Source organism: Poromitra crassiceps (assembly GCF_964638095.1).
Source record: "Poromitra crassiceps genome assembly, chromosome: 5".
Classification (NCBI taxonomy): Eukaryota; Metazoa; Chordata; class Actinopteri; order Beryciformes; family Melamphaidae; genus Poromitra; species Poromitra crassiceps.
Window position 1 is genome coordinate 12,016,540 of NC_139642.1, and position 17,547 is coordinate 12,034,086.

The 17,547-nt window shown below is 45.4% G+C and overlaps 1 protein-coding gene across 3 annotated transcripts in view; it reads right to left on the reverse strand.

Moving 5' to 3' along the window:
- eif4g1b (eukaryotic translation initiation factor 4 gamma, 1b) overlaps positions 1-17,547 on the reverse strand; it is a 101,195-nt gene that overhangs the window by 14,875 nt on the left and 68,773 nt on the right. For all 3 annotated transcript variants that reach the window (XM_083636869.1, XM_083636868.1, XM_083636870.1), the window contains 9 exons: positions 11,278-11,403; positions 10,685-11,131; positions 10,385-10,531; positions 9,463-9,696; positions 9,210-9,314; positions 3,945-4,256; positions 3,554-3,674; positions 1,597-1,711; positions 141-430 (listed from right to left, as the gene is read on the reverse strand). In XM_083636869.1, the coding sequence (XP_083492995.1) occupies positions 141-430; positions 1,597-1,711; positions 3,554-3,674; positions 3,945-4,256; positions 9,210-9,314; positions 9,463-9,696; positions 10,385-10,531; positions 10,685-11,131; positions 11,278-11,403 (1,897 nt within the window). The remainder of the gene's footprint in view (positions 1-140; positions 431-1,596; positions 1,712-3,553; positions 3,675-3,944; positions 4,257-9,209; positions 9,315-9,462; positions 9,697-10,384; positions 10,532-10,684; positions 11,132-11,277; positions 11,404-17,547) is intronic.

Consider the following 17,547-nt stretch of genomic DNA (forward strand, 5'->3'; position numbering starts at 1 on the left):
CATCACCATGGAAACCCAGGATCACACATAGTTGTGTGGAATCTTATCAAATGTTCATAATTGGAATCCATTCAGCTTCTAACAGAGAATCAGCGTCGCGTATTGACGACATAGATTCATGACATAAAATAAACACCTACCGTTCTCTTTGCTCCTGGCTCGGTCTCTGCTGCTGCGGTCCCTGTCGTCCGTCATGCTGGCTACTCGGCGCACCGGGTCGGCCGAGCCGCGGTGCTCTCTCTCCCGGCTCCGCTCCTCGTTCTCCCGGCTGAAGCTGCGCTTGGTGACCGTCAGTCGGTTGCGGTCGTCCCGGCGGTCGTCTCGCCGGCCGTCCCGTCGGTCGTCTCGTCTGTCGTCGCGTCGGTCAAAGCGTTCGTTGCCGCGGTCAGAGCGGTCAAACCGGTCACCGCGATCTCGACTTGAGCTGTTTCTGTGGAGGGGACCGGTAGTTGGGGGGAAACAGAGTAATCGACTTTGAGTTGCCTGTAATGTTCACATTACAGGCAAATCCGATTTGCTGCTACTCTTTTTTAAAGTTTTGTTGTGATGCTTTTAAATGTCAATTTTATTATCTTCTTTTCTTTTCTTTTCCTGTCAACCATTTTATGTGAAGCACTTTGAATTGCCTCTGTGTATGAAATGTGCTATACAAATAAACTTGACTTGACTTAAAGTCATTAATCATCATTATCTTGATTGGTTTCCCAAATCTGATTTGGGAGTGTGTCCACACTGCCACAAATCTGAAGTGTTGAAGTCGGATCTGTGTGTCCAGAGCCAATGAGCCAACATACAATGTTTCTGGCAGTGTTTGCATGTCTGCTCTGTGCTCTTCAAGTCCCCGCCCCCTGCAAAAGACACTCTCAAATCTGATTTGGGTGATCAGTGCATCCACACTGAAGTCACATCAGTCCAAAGCAGATTGGAAACTACCTCCATATGTGGTTCGGGACAAGTGACACAAATCAGACTTGAAGCATCCAGACTCATACAACCAATCTGGATAGAATCATTAATAGGTCACTAAAGTTCACAAATCAGATTTGGCCTCCTAGTCTGAACATGGCCTAACCCCCCCCCAAAAAACATGAGTCTAAACTAAACCTAAACAAATGGCAAAAAGTGACATCTGTACTTGACAAGTACATATTTTGTACAGTTCCACAGTGCATTTGTTGCATACAGTTGTTTGTGAACACACCAAGATGGCTGTAGGAGATGTGTGACAATTCACAGCCGAGGTGTGACATAGATTCATAGTTATCTTTTAACAGGAGAAGTTTTGCTTCCTTTTATTAGATAGCTGGTCAGTAAAGAGATATTTGTTCAAAAATGATTTTCACAAGTGCTGTAAACCAATTGTGATATCGTCCAGGTAGAGAGAGAGAGTCCCATGAGTTCCCACGCCGCTGTGGCAATAATAGCATGTGAAAAGAGATATCCCATAATACCCCCAAGAGCATTACAGCGTATTATAATGTTGACGTGGTTGCGGACACATGAACGACCTGGATATCACTGGTTTGTATAACGCTCCACTACTTTCCCACCAAAGCCATGTTGTGGCGTGTGACGTGTGTGAAAGCTGCTTCTCACCTCTGAGGCACTCGTCTGTCTGAGTCCAGGGTGGAGGCAGAGGAGGACTGGGGCTGCTGCAGGGCTGAGAACCTGTTCACCGTGCTGGTGGCCGGACGGCCGCTTGGCTCCGGGCCTGAGGGTGGAGGTACATACATTGATTAAGATACAAATGGGAGTGCTGCATTGGGTCAAGAAGACATCAATATAGGTTAGTAGAGTAAAAATCAGGTGCTCTTCCAGGATGGGGCATATATAGATACAAGATAAAACTAGAACGACCGCAACGCGGACTTATGCCTCCGCCATTAGTTCATTCTGGAGTCCAAATCGCCATTTGAGGCAAATTGGAAGAAATTCCGTCAAGGTGCTCCTGTGATGTTGCGTTACAGAGCTTGTCAATTGGGTGTGTGAGAGGTCAGTGACCTTGAACTTTGACCACCAAAATGTAATCAGTTCATCCTTGAGTCCAAGTCGATGTTTGAGACAAGTTTGATTAAATTCCGTCAAGGCATTCCTGAGATATCGCGTTAACAAGCTTGAAAATGGCGTTAGAGAGCTCACCTTGACCTTTGACCTTTGACCACCAAAATATAATCAGATCATCCTTGAGTCTAAGGCGATGTTTGAGGCAAATTTGATGAAATTCCATCCAGGCGTTCCTCAGATATCGCGTTAACAAGCTTGAGAATGGCGTTTGAGAGGTCACAGTGACCTTGACCTTTGACCTTTGACCACCAAAATCTAATCAGATCATCCTTGAGCCTAATTGAATGTTTAAGGTGAATGTGATGAAATTCCGTCCAGGCGTTCCTCAGATATCGCGTTAACAAGCTTGAAAATGGTGTTCGAGAGGTCACAGTGACCTTGACCTTTGACCTTTGACCACCAAAATCTAATCAGATCATCCTTGAGCCTAAGTGAATGTTTAAGGCGAATCTGATGAAATTCCGTCCAGGCGTTCCTCAGATATCGCGTTAACAAGCTTGAAAATGGCGTTCGAGAGGTCACAGTGACCTTGACATTTGACCTTTGACCACCAAAATCTAATCAGATCATCCTTGAGCCTAAGTGAATGTTTAAGGCGAATCTGATGAAATTCCGTCAAGGCGTTCCTCAGATATGGCGTTAACAAACATCCATACGGACGGACATCCGTACGGACGGCCGGCCGGCCGGCCGTACGGACGGACAACCCGGATCCATAATGCCTTCGGCCTGGCTTCGCCGGCGGAGGCATAAAAAGAGGTAGCTGTCCAGTATGGTTACAGGAAGTTCACCTGGGGAACTTCCTGCAACCACACTGGACAGCTACCTCTTTTTTATCTTGTACATACATTGATTGATTGATTTTATTTATTTCGAACAATGTTAAAATGATTTAAAAAATAAAAAATAAAAATAGAAACAGCAGCGGACCAAAGTTTCAGTTTCAACACAAATGCTGGAAAATAGCATAGCTTCTTAATACGTTATCAATCAGATAACTTTGAAAAAGACATCAAATAAATTCAAGAACTCACGAACGAACAGGAAATACCAAATGCACGGAAACGGTTACAACCAAAGAGACAGCACGACTTATTCAAGTCATCATTATTTGCAACTCGTTGCTGTATCCTTTTAATATGTTATCTTTAAAGATTAGTTTAATCTTGATTAGTGATTTGCACATCCTTACATACATAGAGCTCAGTTGCGTGGTGCTCCCCGGCCCTTCGCGATGTTCAGATATTGCTTTTGGTTTGTCATGGTGTCATTCAGGTTCAGATAGTGCTACTGGCATCTGCTTTGGTTTGTCATGGTGTCATTCGGGTTCAGACAGTGCTACTGGCATCTGCTTTGGTTTGTAATGGTGTCATTCAGGTTCAGATAGTGCTACTGGCATCTGCTTTGGTTTGACATGGTGTCATTCAGGTTCAGATAGTGCTACTGGCACCTGCTTTGGTTTGTCATGGTGTCATTCAGGTGCACCTACCGGCATCTGCAGGCTTGGCAATGATGTTGGTGGTGCCGCCGCTGCTGCCTTTGCCCCAGCTGCCCCACATGCCTTTACCACCAGGGGCAAGCAGCTGGTTGTTGAAGTCAAGTATTGGAGTCTATAGGAGAAGAGACAGTTGGTTAAAATCATACTGGGCTAATAGACTGACCTAAATAGTGCGACAACTGCGGTTCTCCAACGTCTTCACACTCGCAGAACTAAACTTGAATCAAATAAGCTGGGGGTCCCAGATGACCCACCTAACAGTTCCCATGCCTCACTCTAACAACCAGTTATGCCTGCCTGCCTGTCCACCTGGCATTAACATGGATCTTGTGTCTGGGTTACATGATTCACATTGAGGCAGAAAGTGAGTCCATCCCCCTACCTTGGTGATCTTGCTGAGGCGGCTGGTGTCGATGGGTCGGCTCTTGGTGGAGATGGGCACCGTGTTCCAGCCCTCGTCCTGGGGAGTGCTGCGTTGCGCCGGGGTGTGAGGGCCTCCGCGGCCCCCGGGACCCCCTCCGCCCATCCGGCCCCCGGGACCCCCTCCGCCGCCCATCCGGCCCCCGCCGGTCTCCTTGGAGAGGAGGACCTGCTGCACCTTCATCTGCTCCCTGTGCTCCTCCTGCTCGGCGTCTTTGTGGATCTGGTCGATGGTCTTGGGGCCCGCCTCGCCTCGCCTGGGCACCCAGTTGCACTGGGGTTGGAGAGAGATGGTGAGTACAGGGTAGGTAGGCGCGGGGCTTGACAGCAGTCCCCATTTTAATTTTATTCTATTCATTCCATTCATGAGAGCTTGGCAGTACTCGTTTTCCTTTTGAAACTAGAATTAAAACAAGTCTGAAAACCGACTTTCCCCATATCCTGACCGTTTTCCTCAAGTTATTCTTTCACTTTTAAAGTGTTTTTTTTAAAGTGTAACTTAACCCCCAAAACACTTTTTTTCAGCCTTTAACCAATATATATGACTTTGGGGGTGGTGTGTGAAGAATTCTGGTCAAAATTTCCACATTTGAGACCAAACTGTTGCCATTCTGCCATTTGTATCATTTTTCAGCAGCATAACTGGCATAAGTGCCCTCTATGGGTGGAACACTGCTTTTTTTTGCCCTCAAATGAATGGGAGATTTGATACATCGTGACGTCACGATGAACCAAAGACTATGGGATTTCAAGATAGTTACTCCCCGGCTCCTCACAACTCCAAGCCTATTCCCATGATGTCACAAGCATTTTACTACCAATATGACACTACAATACACACAGCTCATTGGCTGTTTGTGGCACTTGACCTGTTAATCACCTGTTAATTGATTACAATCGCCTGTTATTTTCCTACCAACTCCTATAGTGCCTTTTAAACATGAACTCTGGATCATGTCCTGCTACAGAGAACAGGATATTTTCAGGTTTTGCCTTTCTAAACATGAGGGGTCTTTGTTAAGAAACAACTGGATATGAGCCGTTTTTTCTGCCAGTGGGCGGGGGGGGGGCGGCGCGGTAGCATGTATCGAAAACAAGAAATGTGATAGGAAACAGCTTTAGCTATGAGGCAGTCAAAATAGTGGTCGCACCGTCGTCAATCACTGTGGGTGATTTATTTTACAAGTGGCAACTAGTCATATCTGACTAGTTTTAAATGTAGGCTATTTCTCCCCACAAAAGTTTGATAGCCTATCAGTCAGTCAGCTCCTATCCTCTATGCAGTGGAGAGGCACACAACACTGCCTGCTGATATAATTGGCTGCATCACGTTAGCGACAAATCTGTTGGCAAATCTGTTGGCATGTTTTAACGGAGTCCATTCCAACGAGGGGTGGCAATGTGCCAAAAAATGAGCGCTTCGCCTTGCGACATAAAGCAGCCCAGTCAAAATAGTGGTCGGACTGTCGTCAATCACTGTGGGTGATTTATTTTACAAGTGGCATTTCAAGTCATATCCGACTAGTTTTCAATGTATTTCTCCCCACAAAAGTTAGGCTTTTTCTGACATGGGAACAAGCAAGCAGCATCCCTCCTGATGCACTGGACCTGGCTGCCTGCAGCTGAAGCGCGTTGGCCAAACAATCAATCAAGCCGTTTTTGCAGCACTTGAGGAAACCGTGAGTTTGCTCGTTGATATAAGCGATTGCCCGAACGATTCATTAATTAATAAACTAGTGAACGTGAAGTGAGTCACGAAGAGCCACACCCGCCCACTCAGACATATGCGGATCATATCGTTCCACTGTTTAACATGACCAGCGCTTGCGTGGAAGCGGATCTTATACCGGTGGTCGAGGTAGATAAGATACGGAGTCGCGGGAGTGCGCGTAGGCCGGTTAATTGTTGTTTAACATGCAGGCCAACCGGCTAGGTGCAGGTTATAATACGGATTCCACTGCATGTTAAGAAGTGGAATATGTAACACAATACTATCAATAAATGCCACTATAATCATAAAAGGAAGGAAATGGCATTGTGTTGCTGTAAATCATTCCCAACCTTTTTCATACTAAGGAGCCCTAATTTAGTTCACATTGTGGCAATGGACCCCCATATGTTGAGATTTGGTCTCTCAGATGCAAATCTGATTTTTTTTTTTTTTAATGTAGCCTAGATATGATTTTGTCCAGAATTCCATATATATTAGGTTGAGAGACAACAGAGAATGGAATCCTCTCAAGGACCACTGGTGGTCTTCTGTGCCCCACATTGAGAATTACTCAACCACTTGATTGTGCCGAGAGAGAGGAGGAGGGAGGGAGGAAGGGGTTATTGTGTGTTTGCAGCAGCTCCGAGCCCCCGCACCAAAGTGAGCCTCCCCTCACACAGCGACTTTCATCTCCGCCGTCATTTCCACAAACAAATCTCATCGCAGTTTAGCACACATGTAAAATATAACGCTATACTACGACGTGACAACGTGACAAAGCTGCTCTAAACACATCGGCTACTATAATATATTTCCCTGCATCTCATACTGAGATTAGATCGGTATTAAGTTTGGACAGACTGCAATGGATTGAGCCGAGGAGGAGGAGGAGGGAGCTCTGCTGCTCTGCCCTGCGCTCGAGAGGAAAAATCAGAGGTGCAGTACAACTTTTAACAAGAATCGTGAAAAGCCCCCAAACGAAAATTAAAAACGGATTTCATGGCGCGGTATATGGCAAGTTGGACGAGGGAATGACGGGGAGAAAATTTGCATTGTGATTACATGAGCGTGAGAGCGGGGCGTTTGTCCTGACTATTGTGCTGTGCTGCGGTCTCGCGTCACTAGTCTCTTTTAACGTAAGTTAGACAAGCCACAGACACACATGGGAGAAAAATAATTCAATTTCTAGTTCGCCACTGAATGGCCAAATTGATATAACTTTCAACCATTTTGAGCAACGCTGTTTCCATACAGGCCACCAGCGTTGGCTAGTTGTTGATATTTATAAAGATATTGCAGCTCTCATATAAATTATTTTCGAGGCGGTGGGCAAACTGTAATGGCGTCGATTTCCGGGAAAAATTCCTGAGCTGAGCACAGCCAAAGAGTATAGTGAGACAAGAGGATACGTCATTTCTTGGTTTTTCCCATAGGTTTTTTCAAATCAAGCAGCATGCCGTTTTGTCACATATCTGGGGCGTAAGTCCCCCTTTAAATACACTTTCTTTGAAAGCTGTACATTGAGTACTGTAATGTTATTTGGGTTTTAATTGACAGTAACTTGTAGCTTCACCTTAGAATGCATTAGGAAGCTTTTTTATCATTAGAAGAATGAAAAATGCATAATTGTGAATCATGAAAATATCTCAAAATAGTCTGGTCGGGCTTAATGTTCCAAAGAATTATTGTCAGGTTCTAGAGCTGACCTAAACTGCTTATAGTATGCTGAAGTATGCCATGATTTATGAGAAAATGTTTGTGTTTTGTGAAAAGTTTGAATAAACGGGCAACATCGGCTAATAACCCCCACTATGGTGTGGCGAGTAAGAGGTCGACCAGAGAGATTCCAAATATAAATGATGAGCAACTGCTCTCCTGCGACTCGTCACTGTTCTTATCAGCTTTTGCACAGAAAGGAAAGAATAAAAGTGTGTGTGCTTCAGTGTAAACCTCATTGGCCAATGTGCTGACTCGGACCAGCTCATCTTGCCTTGTAAAAACGCGCGTGACAGCTGGTTTTGCAACACTGGTAGGGCTTTCACACCGGCAGGGCTCCGTGCCGGTTCCGGTTCCCGAACCCTAATTTGAACCGGCCGGCGCGTTCAGACCGAAAAAACAATTGGTTCGGAACATGAAAAGTTGGTTCTCAGCGGAACCAAAAAATTGTTGGTTTTTCCTTGGGAACCATGACATCATCAGTGGGCGTGTCTCATTCTAGGCTGTGAAAACGAGCAGGAAGGAGAAGAAGGCAGTAACAACATGGAGAAAAATAATTTCCAGTGGTCTCCTGAGGAAACCAAATGTTTAGTGGCGATTTGGGCATCTACCGAATCTCAAGAAAAGCTAGAAAGCAGTACAAGAAAGAGCAAGTCGTATGCCGAACTTGCGGAAGAGATGGCCAAGGCTGGGTTCACTCGAACGCCAGACCAAATAATTAATAAACTTAAAAAACTGAAGAAGGACTACTGAATAATGTCCTCCCACTTTGGTTCCGCTTAAACTGGTGTGAACACGGGCTGGTTCGCCAGAAAGCACCAACGTTCTGAGACTCCAGAACGGAGCCAGAGCCAGAACCAGAACCGTGTCTGTCTGAAAGCGGTATGAGTGGGGCAGGACCAGGACCCAATCTACAGGACTGCTGTATTCTTTCAGGGAACAGAATTTTGCCAGGAAGCCACATTCATTCTAATGCCACTACACTGAACGGGCTTTATAGAGCAGCACTGAAATAAGAGGGTGAGGGGGAAAACAGTCCAGTGGCTTTGTAGTCCGCTACGGGACCTCATTTGGTTAGCTACTCAGGGGAAATATGCATCAAAAATACATTCTACTAAACTACATTTCCCAGGTGCATATGAGAAATTACAATGCCGCACAAACGCCACTAACCCTACTACTACTACACAGATTATGCAACATAATTTCAACAAATTGAAACAGCCACAAATTGTAGGCAGAAACGCTGCTGGAGGAGATGATCTGTCTCAGCCAATGGCACAGAGTAGCTCTGTGTTTGGGAGCTGCCCTTCATTAAAGACACTTCTCTATTAGCTCGTCTTGGACACCCCCCCAAAGGGCCAGGGCTGAGAGACCAGCAGGGGCATCTGTGGGGCTGTTGAGCGGCACCATATATGAACACAACGGGATATATCAAATCATATGCTGAGGCTAGTGATTCAACCTTGGGGGATGTGGATGCGTTGGTAAACCGGAGAGTGTTTGGTGAGTGACAAAGTGTGAAATTCATTCATAGTATTCTCACATGCATTTGCTACAAATATGGTGCTGCTGTGGTCAATTGGCTACAGCCATTTTAATACAACCACATGTCCATTAACTGCAAACAACTGTTGCTGGCCAGCCAACATCGCCGTGAGGAGACGCAATGAAGCAGCACAAGAGACCAAGAGACCCCCATTCATTCTTATGTCACTAGACCTCACTGGTAAGTTTGGAAAAACATGGACTTCTTTTCAGAATACTGCTAGAGTAAGCTAGGGTTGAACTCATGCCTACCCGTCGGAGTTCCAGCACATCCTGAAGCAAGAAGCGGATCCTGGAGGAGGTCTTCCGTTCCTTGATAATCTTCTCCATCTGGTTGAAGTACTGGTCCATACGAGGCTATGGACAACCAAGACGGTTTGGTGGTGAGCGTATGTTTCATTGTGTTGTCACTCAATTTGCAAGCCGAAACAATGTAAACCATACCAAACTTGCGCATTCCACTACTAGATCTTTCTCAAGATCTCCTCTATGTGTGTGTTTGTACCTTGGCCTTCTCGAAGTCCAGGTCCTTGCCGATGGTGGAGAACAGTCTGCACAGGCACTCCAGGGACTCCTCGTCGTGGTTCTTGAGCAGCTTCACGATGCAGTCATGCATGATGACCTCGGTCAGCATTTTGAGCTTGAACAGCTCGCCGATGAACTTGATGTTCCCCATTGAGCGCCTCCTCGCCTGGTCCTTAGACTCATTCAGCTCCTGCTGGAGCTGCTTGGCCTCGTCCTGCAGAGACAGAGAGGTCAGAGGTCAGGGAAGGGAGCGGGACAGGGTTTAAGGCATGTTACATTTCTGGTGAATTTATGCCCACAGATATTTAAAGCCCCAATCAGTAACTTTGTCACCTTAATATAACAGCTTTTTAGTCATTGAGGATGGTAGAGTGACTTGTAACAGGGAGAATGGCACCTCTTTTGGTCACACACCGCCATCCAAAGGCCTCTCCTGGGACTAAGCAGTTTGGTGCCTGCGTCCCGGTGGCAAGATGCGCGCATGCGCTGTACAGCGGGAGCGTTGTGTTCATGAAAACAAGGAAGTAACTCTGTGTGGATTTGCGACGACAATGACGTTTCACGTAACTATGGATTATTATTTGATCACGTGGTGAGTAGCCGATGTCACAACATGTACATAGAGCTTTCTGCTGCTGTGTTTTGTTGACTTTGAACGGCGATATCGATACCGATGCTATTGCACCAAGAGGGCGCAGTTTCCCCAAAAGCAAAACTTGGAAAAGTTGCTGAATGGGGCTTTAGCACTAAACATCAGTAAATTGGATCTTAATGTAATGGCTCAAATTCTTCCTCCCAAAACGCACAGTCACCTTCAAATCCCTCCCACCATACTTCAAGGTTTGACCATCAACTCAACTCGACCCTCCCTTCAATACATTCGGAGGGAGGCACATACATACCCCTGAGGCAGCGTCCAGCTCTTTCTGCTTCTTCTCAAAGATCTCGTCATCATCTTTGTCCTTCTCAAACTCCTTCTGGCAGCGGTTGAGTAGCAGCTTGCGGAAATTCACAGTGACTCCCGGCTTATCTGTGGTGGGTACTTTTAGCTGAGGAGAGCAGAGTAAAGGGACAGTTAGGGTACACAGTTGGTTAACTTGGTTGAGGACGTATAAGGGAGAAGGGGTGGCTCTCAGTTCCTTCATCTCATCACTTAATAAGTCAGTGGCTCAGAGACGTGGCACATTTTGGGCGGCACTTACCGTCATAAGGCAGCGGCACATGTTTGCATAGGCCACCGAGAAGTTTGGCTCGGAGATGGCCTTCTCGAAGATGAGGTCTATGACCCCTTTCAACCTCTCCTCTGTGTCTATGGTCAGCTCTTGCACCTGCTTCATCAGCTGTTGGAACATTTGCGGGGTCAGCTTGTTGAGGATGCTGCGCACACGCTTGAACAGCTCCTGGGTCTTGGCAACCTCCGGATCGCTCTCCTCGGGCTCCTCTGCTCCGCGAGTGTTGGTCGGCTTCTTGGCCGAGGGCTTCCAGGCCTTCTCGGCCTTGTTGAGCTTCACCTCGTCGTTGAGCGACATGCTGGTGATGATGATCTTCCTCGGGTGAGGCTCTTTCCTCTGGCCCTGTTGGGAGCGCCGTGGCCCGCCGACGCCGATCATGCCCATGCCCATACCCATGTTCATGCCCATACCCGGAGGCTAGAAGGAGGGATGGGAAGGGAAGGACAAGGAGAGGGAAGAAGGGGTGAGACGATGAGAGATTTCAGCCAAAAACATTGAATTACCCAACTACAACCTTCAAGTGCAGGCTTCTATCCACTTAACATTTGCTGAGGGTCACTTACTGGTCCTCTGCCTCCTCCCCCCATGTTAGGTCTGCCAAGATTGGCGTAGGAGGGTGTGAAATCAGGGCCGCAGTTCATCCCTGTTAGACGACTGGGGTCCAGTTGACGTAGAGGGGTCTTATTCGCCTGAATAGAGAGAAACACAGAGCAATGGAGGGATCACACAAAAAATAAGTGGAATGAGGTACCACATCGCTCAGATTAATTAAGTGTTTCTATGCTGGCGATTCATAAAACCCATTATAATTTAGTTACAATTCTGCAAAAAATGTCTTGTCAAGTTTGCAGTCACAAACACCTTGATTACATTGTATCAATAGTCCTGATCAAAAGCCTAGCAAAACATAACTTGCAATATATTTCATAGTTGGAGTTGGTCTTAGGGATGCCATGGTGAGGACATTTTCACACCGGTTAATAAACTTGTGACAACAAGTTACACCGGACATTTTACAACAAAAGATATTCGTCGGCTCGACCTGGGCTTCCTGCAGTTCCCGTCTCCTTCTCCAACATGTCGTTGATTGTGCAACAAACTGCTTTACAGATTGCCTGATTAACCTGATCAGGTTCCCTGTTAGCATTGGGTTTAAATCTGCAATCCTGACAAATTGGTGCTTTTGCGTTGACACCAAATCCTCCGCCAGTGTCTTGTTGGTCAACTCTCTGCATAACGTTAAGTGTTTTTGTGTGAGGAGAAATAAAAAGCAGATCATGATAACATCATCTGATGTTAGCTTATCAGCTGCTAGCTAAGTAATCAGCTGGTTAGCACTTCTAGCAGGCAATACAGCGTTGTGGAACAAGCAAAGGCTCACCAGAGATTTCCAAAACATGTCCGGTATACTGCCTTTATGATAACTGTTACAGTACCATTGCTCTCTAGTTACTAGTTACACTCTCGAGTTAACTCTTGTCACGTGAAAGTGAAATGTGACTTGCTCCTCTGTGCTGCAGACAGAGCAGACACCTTTAGTTTATAATTGTAGTGTCTGTCGCCTCACTAAGTTAAAGAGCCACTTTGCTCTTTACAAACGCATTCTAACGGCAACACGCTTGATCTCGTCCTTGCTCGTGGGATTAACGTCTCAGATCTGTCAGTCATGATTTACCCTCCAGCACTGTCAGATCATTATCTCATTCAATTTAAAATAGACCTGCCCCTCCGGCAATCAAACCTAGCTGATACCTATACCGCCCGGCGTATCGATAGTTCTACTCCCACTGAACTCGCTGATTTGTTATCGGGGCCGCTTTCCTCTCTCCCAGAGCGGATCGACTCCATTAATGAATTCACAAATCAATTTAATTCAATCCTACTCGCCTCGCTTGATTCTATCGCACCTCTACGTACTAAAATCCGTCGCCCTAAAAAACCCTCGCCTTGGTATACTGACGATACACGCGCACAAAAACTAATATGCAGAAAACTAGAACGTAAATGGCGATCATCCAAGCTTGAAGTCTATCGACTAGCTTGGAGTGATAGCCTATTAAAATACAAATGTATGCTCTCCGCTGCAAGAGCCTCCTACCTATCAGATCTTATTAACACTAATAAAAATAATCATAAATTTTTATTTGACACGGTCGCAAATCTTACTCGCAAACCATCCCCCAATACAAACTCTCCATTTACAGCTAATGATTTCCTTGACTTCTTTAACCGTAAAATTATCTGTATTAGAGATGAAATTAGCAACTCTCTATTACTCACAAAGGGTGCTAACCCCTTTCCTAGCCCTGTCCTTAGAACCTTAGACGAGAGTACCGTAAATTCCGGACTATAAGACGCACCGGTCTATAAGCCGCGGGACCAAAATTGACTATTTTTTTCTTCTATAAGCCGCACCGGTCTATAAGCCGCGGGTGTTTTGATGTTTAATTACCATATGAAAGGGTTCGTGCACAGAGAGGAATGTCGGGAAAGAGATGGCTATTTGGGGAAGCTCCCATTTATTAACATTTCAACAAAACAAAACAAAAGTCAGGTCACTAATCCCCAGACAAAATCACACAACAATAGGCTATATGTGCAGCAAACCTGTAACCAGAGAAGTCAAGTCACTAATCCTCGTCTTCCTCTTCTTCCTGCGTACTGAAACCACCAAAGTCCTCATCTTCAGTGTCGGAAACGAACAGGTTCAGGGTGGCTTCGTCAACCACTCTCCTCTCTCCTTCATTGTCACTCAAAACCAACGAACTCCTCTTCGTCACTGTCGGCATCGAACAGCCTCTGAAGCCTCTGACGGCCCTCAGCGCCAGCTGTGGCGGCATCCTCTTCATCCCGCAGCAGTCCAGCGTTTTGGAACCCGTTGGTGATTGTGGATGTTTTCACACTCCTATAATATTCCGCTTCTACTGCTCGTCTTGTTGTGAATATTCCTTGATCTTCCTTTGTGTGAATTCGCCGAAGTTTGTGATTTTCTCCTGGTAGTCGGGGGAGGGAGTTGGCCGAGTGGCCGTTTGCTTACCGTAATTACCATATGTAAGTGGTCACGCACAGAGGGGATTGTCGGGAAAGAGATGGCTGTTTGAGGAAGCTCCCATTTACCGTATTACCGTAACATTTCAACAAAACAACATAACACAACACCACCGTTGTTTATTTTTACAGTGCACACAGTGTCCGCGGTGTGGTGAAAAGAGGGCAAGAGAGGAAATTAAAACAGAAGTGGATTTATAGTTAGAAAGAGTGCTAAAGAAGAGAGAATTCCGTTTTTTATTTTTTTATTTTAGTTACTCACAGTACTATTGACCAGTCCAACTCAAAAGATATTCGGCAGTTTCACTTTGAGCTCTTGTTCCGCCGCTGTCCATCAATGGTTATGACGAGTCTCGCTGGGTACAGTACGCCAAAGCGATATCCATTGACTCGATGATGCTGTTGTATGTTGCGCGTTTCTGTTGCACCAACGCGGAGAGGCTTCTTCCCCGCAGCCTGGAGGATGAGTTGACGGTCGGGCCAGCGGAGTAGGCAGATGAAGATGGCCCTCGGTGGCAGGCCGGGGTCTGGACGTGGCCGAGGCGCCCGGTGTGCCCTGTCCACCTCTGGTGGTTTCTCGCCTTCCTTCAGGTCCAGGATGTAACACAGGATTTTGCCACGAAAGCTTCCATGTCACCCATCTCAGCTCCCTCTTTTACATTGATCAGGCGAATGTTATTTCTTTTACTCCTGCTGATTAAGTCATCAACCTACGTGTGCAGGGTTTCGATTTTGCATTTTATCCATTTTCGGACTCACTGTGTTGTTTTTGTCCTCCAGTGCGCGGATGCGCTTTTCCGCATTATAAACTCTGTTCACGGTTGCCTTAGTTTCTTTAGTGAGTGAGTGGATGGACTTCTGCACGTTTTCAAACTTGTTTTCAAGCTGCTCAAAACCTCTGAGCGATGTCGGACTTAATCGATAGTGTTTCACGGAGTAAAAGTTTAGCCCAAGCCGTGTATCTCCAGCCTCCAGCAGGTGAGTCATTTCCTCATTCATGGCGTGATTGCTTCGTCTTTTTCTTTCTGCTTACCTGTGTTGTGTTATGTTATGTTATGTTATGTTGTTAAAAGAGGGCAAGAGAGGAAATTAAAACAGAAGTGGATTTATAGTTAGAAAGAGTGCTAAAAAAGAGAGATTTTTTTTTTTTTTTTTTGGAAAAAATCCATAGATAAGCCGCACCGTTATATAAGCCGCAGGGGCCAAAAAACGGGAAAAAAGCCGCGGCTTATAGTCCGGAATTTACGGTACTATACTCTCGAATTTTGAGACTATCTCCCTAAATGCACTTTCAAAAATTGTACTTTCATCTAAATCCACAACCTGTTTATTCGACCCTCTCCCTGCAAAGTTGATTAAGGAACTCCTTCCAATATTAGGCCCCCCCTTACTTAACATTATCAATAGCTCCCTCTCCTCTGGCATTGTCCCTGCCTCCTTCAAATCTGCTGTAATCAAACCTCTACTTAAAAAGCCAAACCTTGATTCTGAGGTTCTTAACAACTTCAGGCCAATCTCAAATCTCCCCTTCCTCTCTAAAGTTCTTGAAAAAGTAGTCTCAACACAATTAACTGACTACCTCTCGCATAATAAACTTCTCGATCCCTTTCAATCTGGTTTTAGATCACTCCATAGTACTGAAACTGCTCTTACAAAAGTAACCAATGACCTTCTCCTCGCGTCCGACTCTAATTTCTCCTCTCTTCTCATTTTATTAGACTTAAGCGCAGCCTTCGATACAATCGATCATAAGATCCTCCTAGACCGCTTATCTAACTACGTAGGTATCCGGGGCACTGCCCTATCCTGGCTAAAGTCATATTTGTCTGATAGGACACACTGTGTCTCATATAAAAATATTATGTCCACATTCTCCTCAGTGAAGTTTGGTGTACCGCAGGGATCAGTCCTGGGTCCCTTACTCTTTGGAGTTTACTTACTGCCTCTTGGCGAAATTTTCCGTAGATATGGCATTAACTTTCACTGTTATGCCGATGATACCCAAATTTATATACCAATTAGACCAGACGATCGCTCTAAACTCGCTAATCTTGAATCCTGCTTAATCGCTGTTACAGACTGGATGTCAAATAATTTCTTACGACTAAACGCCAACAAAACTGAACTACTAGTTGTTGGCCCAAAAACCCAACTTCCATTTCTCACTGATCTTAGTCTGAACATTGAGAACTGCGTAATTACTCCAAACTCAAAGGTGAAAAACCTAGGTGTTACCTTTGATCCTACTCTGTCATTCGATGCTCACATTAAGGATATCACTAAAATAGCTTTCTTTCATCTCCGCAATATTTCAAAGATCCGTCCCTTGCTAAATGCAATGGATGCCGAAACCTTAATACACGCCTTTGTTTCATCTAGACTCGACTACTGTAACGTCTTATTCTCTGGCCTTCCACTTTGTAGCACAAATAAATTACAACTCGTGCAAAACGCCGCTGCTAGAATTCTAACTAGAACTAAGAAGTTTGATCATATAACTCCGGTCTTAATCTCCCTCCACTGGCTCCCAATTCAGGCCAGATCAGACTTTAAGGTGCTTCTGTTAACCTATAAATCCCTGCATGGGCTCGCACCTCCGTACTTATCTGAGCTAATCATTCCCTATGTTCCCACGCGTACTCTCCGCTCACAGGACGGTAATTATCTTACCGTCCCTAAAATTAAGAAAAAATCAGCAGGTAGCAGAGCATTTTCTTACCGTGCTCCACATCTCTGGAACCAGCTTCCTCTGTCAGTTAGGGAAGCTGGCTCCATTGAAATCTTCAAAACTAGACTCAAAACCCATTTATTCTCCCAATCATTTGGCTGTGCTTGATAGTTGTGTTTGATGATGTCATTCTCTAGAAATATTTATTAGCTCTTGAGTACATACAATCCTGAATTGCTGAGCGGGCTGTCTCAAGCCAGCAATATCATTATAAACTTATACTTGACCTAATTTAATAATATGGCATCATTTGACCCAGTAGCTTAGATACAAAATCTAATAGCTGGTGAAAAAAAAAACTAGTCCTGAACTGCTGAGCGGGCAATCACAAGCCAGCAGTATCAGTATAAACTTAGACTTGACCTAATTTAGTTTTGTTTGTTGTAGGTCATGATTAAGGTTCGCTAAACAGGGCCGAATCATTGACAGTGGTGTTAGGTGGTACTTAGACCTGAATTAGCAGTATAGTATCAGTCATCCTAAAAAAAAAAAAAAAAAAAAAAAAAAAAATCCTAATAAATTTTGTTTTGACCTAATTCTATTGTTGTCTATAGAGTTAGTTCCACCTCTGCGCAGATTCCCCCGCTCTCTTCTCTCTCTCCCCCTCAGGTGTCCTTCATTGGCCTGACGTACACCCCCGCCGCTGCAGCCCTAGGTCCGGCCGTCATCGCCCTAGCCACCTGTCGTCACCCTAGGCCATCTACCCGCTACTCCATCTACTGTCTGTCACCCCGGGCTCTTCACCACCACCGACCCCTATCCTCATCATCCTGGTCACCTGCCTGCCTAAGGGAAGGGGGGGACCCCCCCCCCCCCCCCCCAGCCTCATCACCTCCAACTCCTATCCTCCCCTCCCCTTAATCACCACCTCCGACTCTTATCCTCCCCTCCCCTCCTCTTAGCTAGTATTCTCTAAACCTACGAACACTTAAAGACTACATTTTCTATTTCGTTTGGACTCTACTTTTTACATTTTCAACTCCCTTCCCTGATTTTAGGATAATTTAAAAACTACATTTTTTATGGCATTTTTATGGCATTTTTATGGCATTTTTAT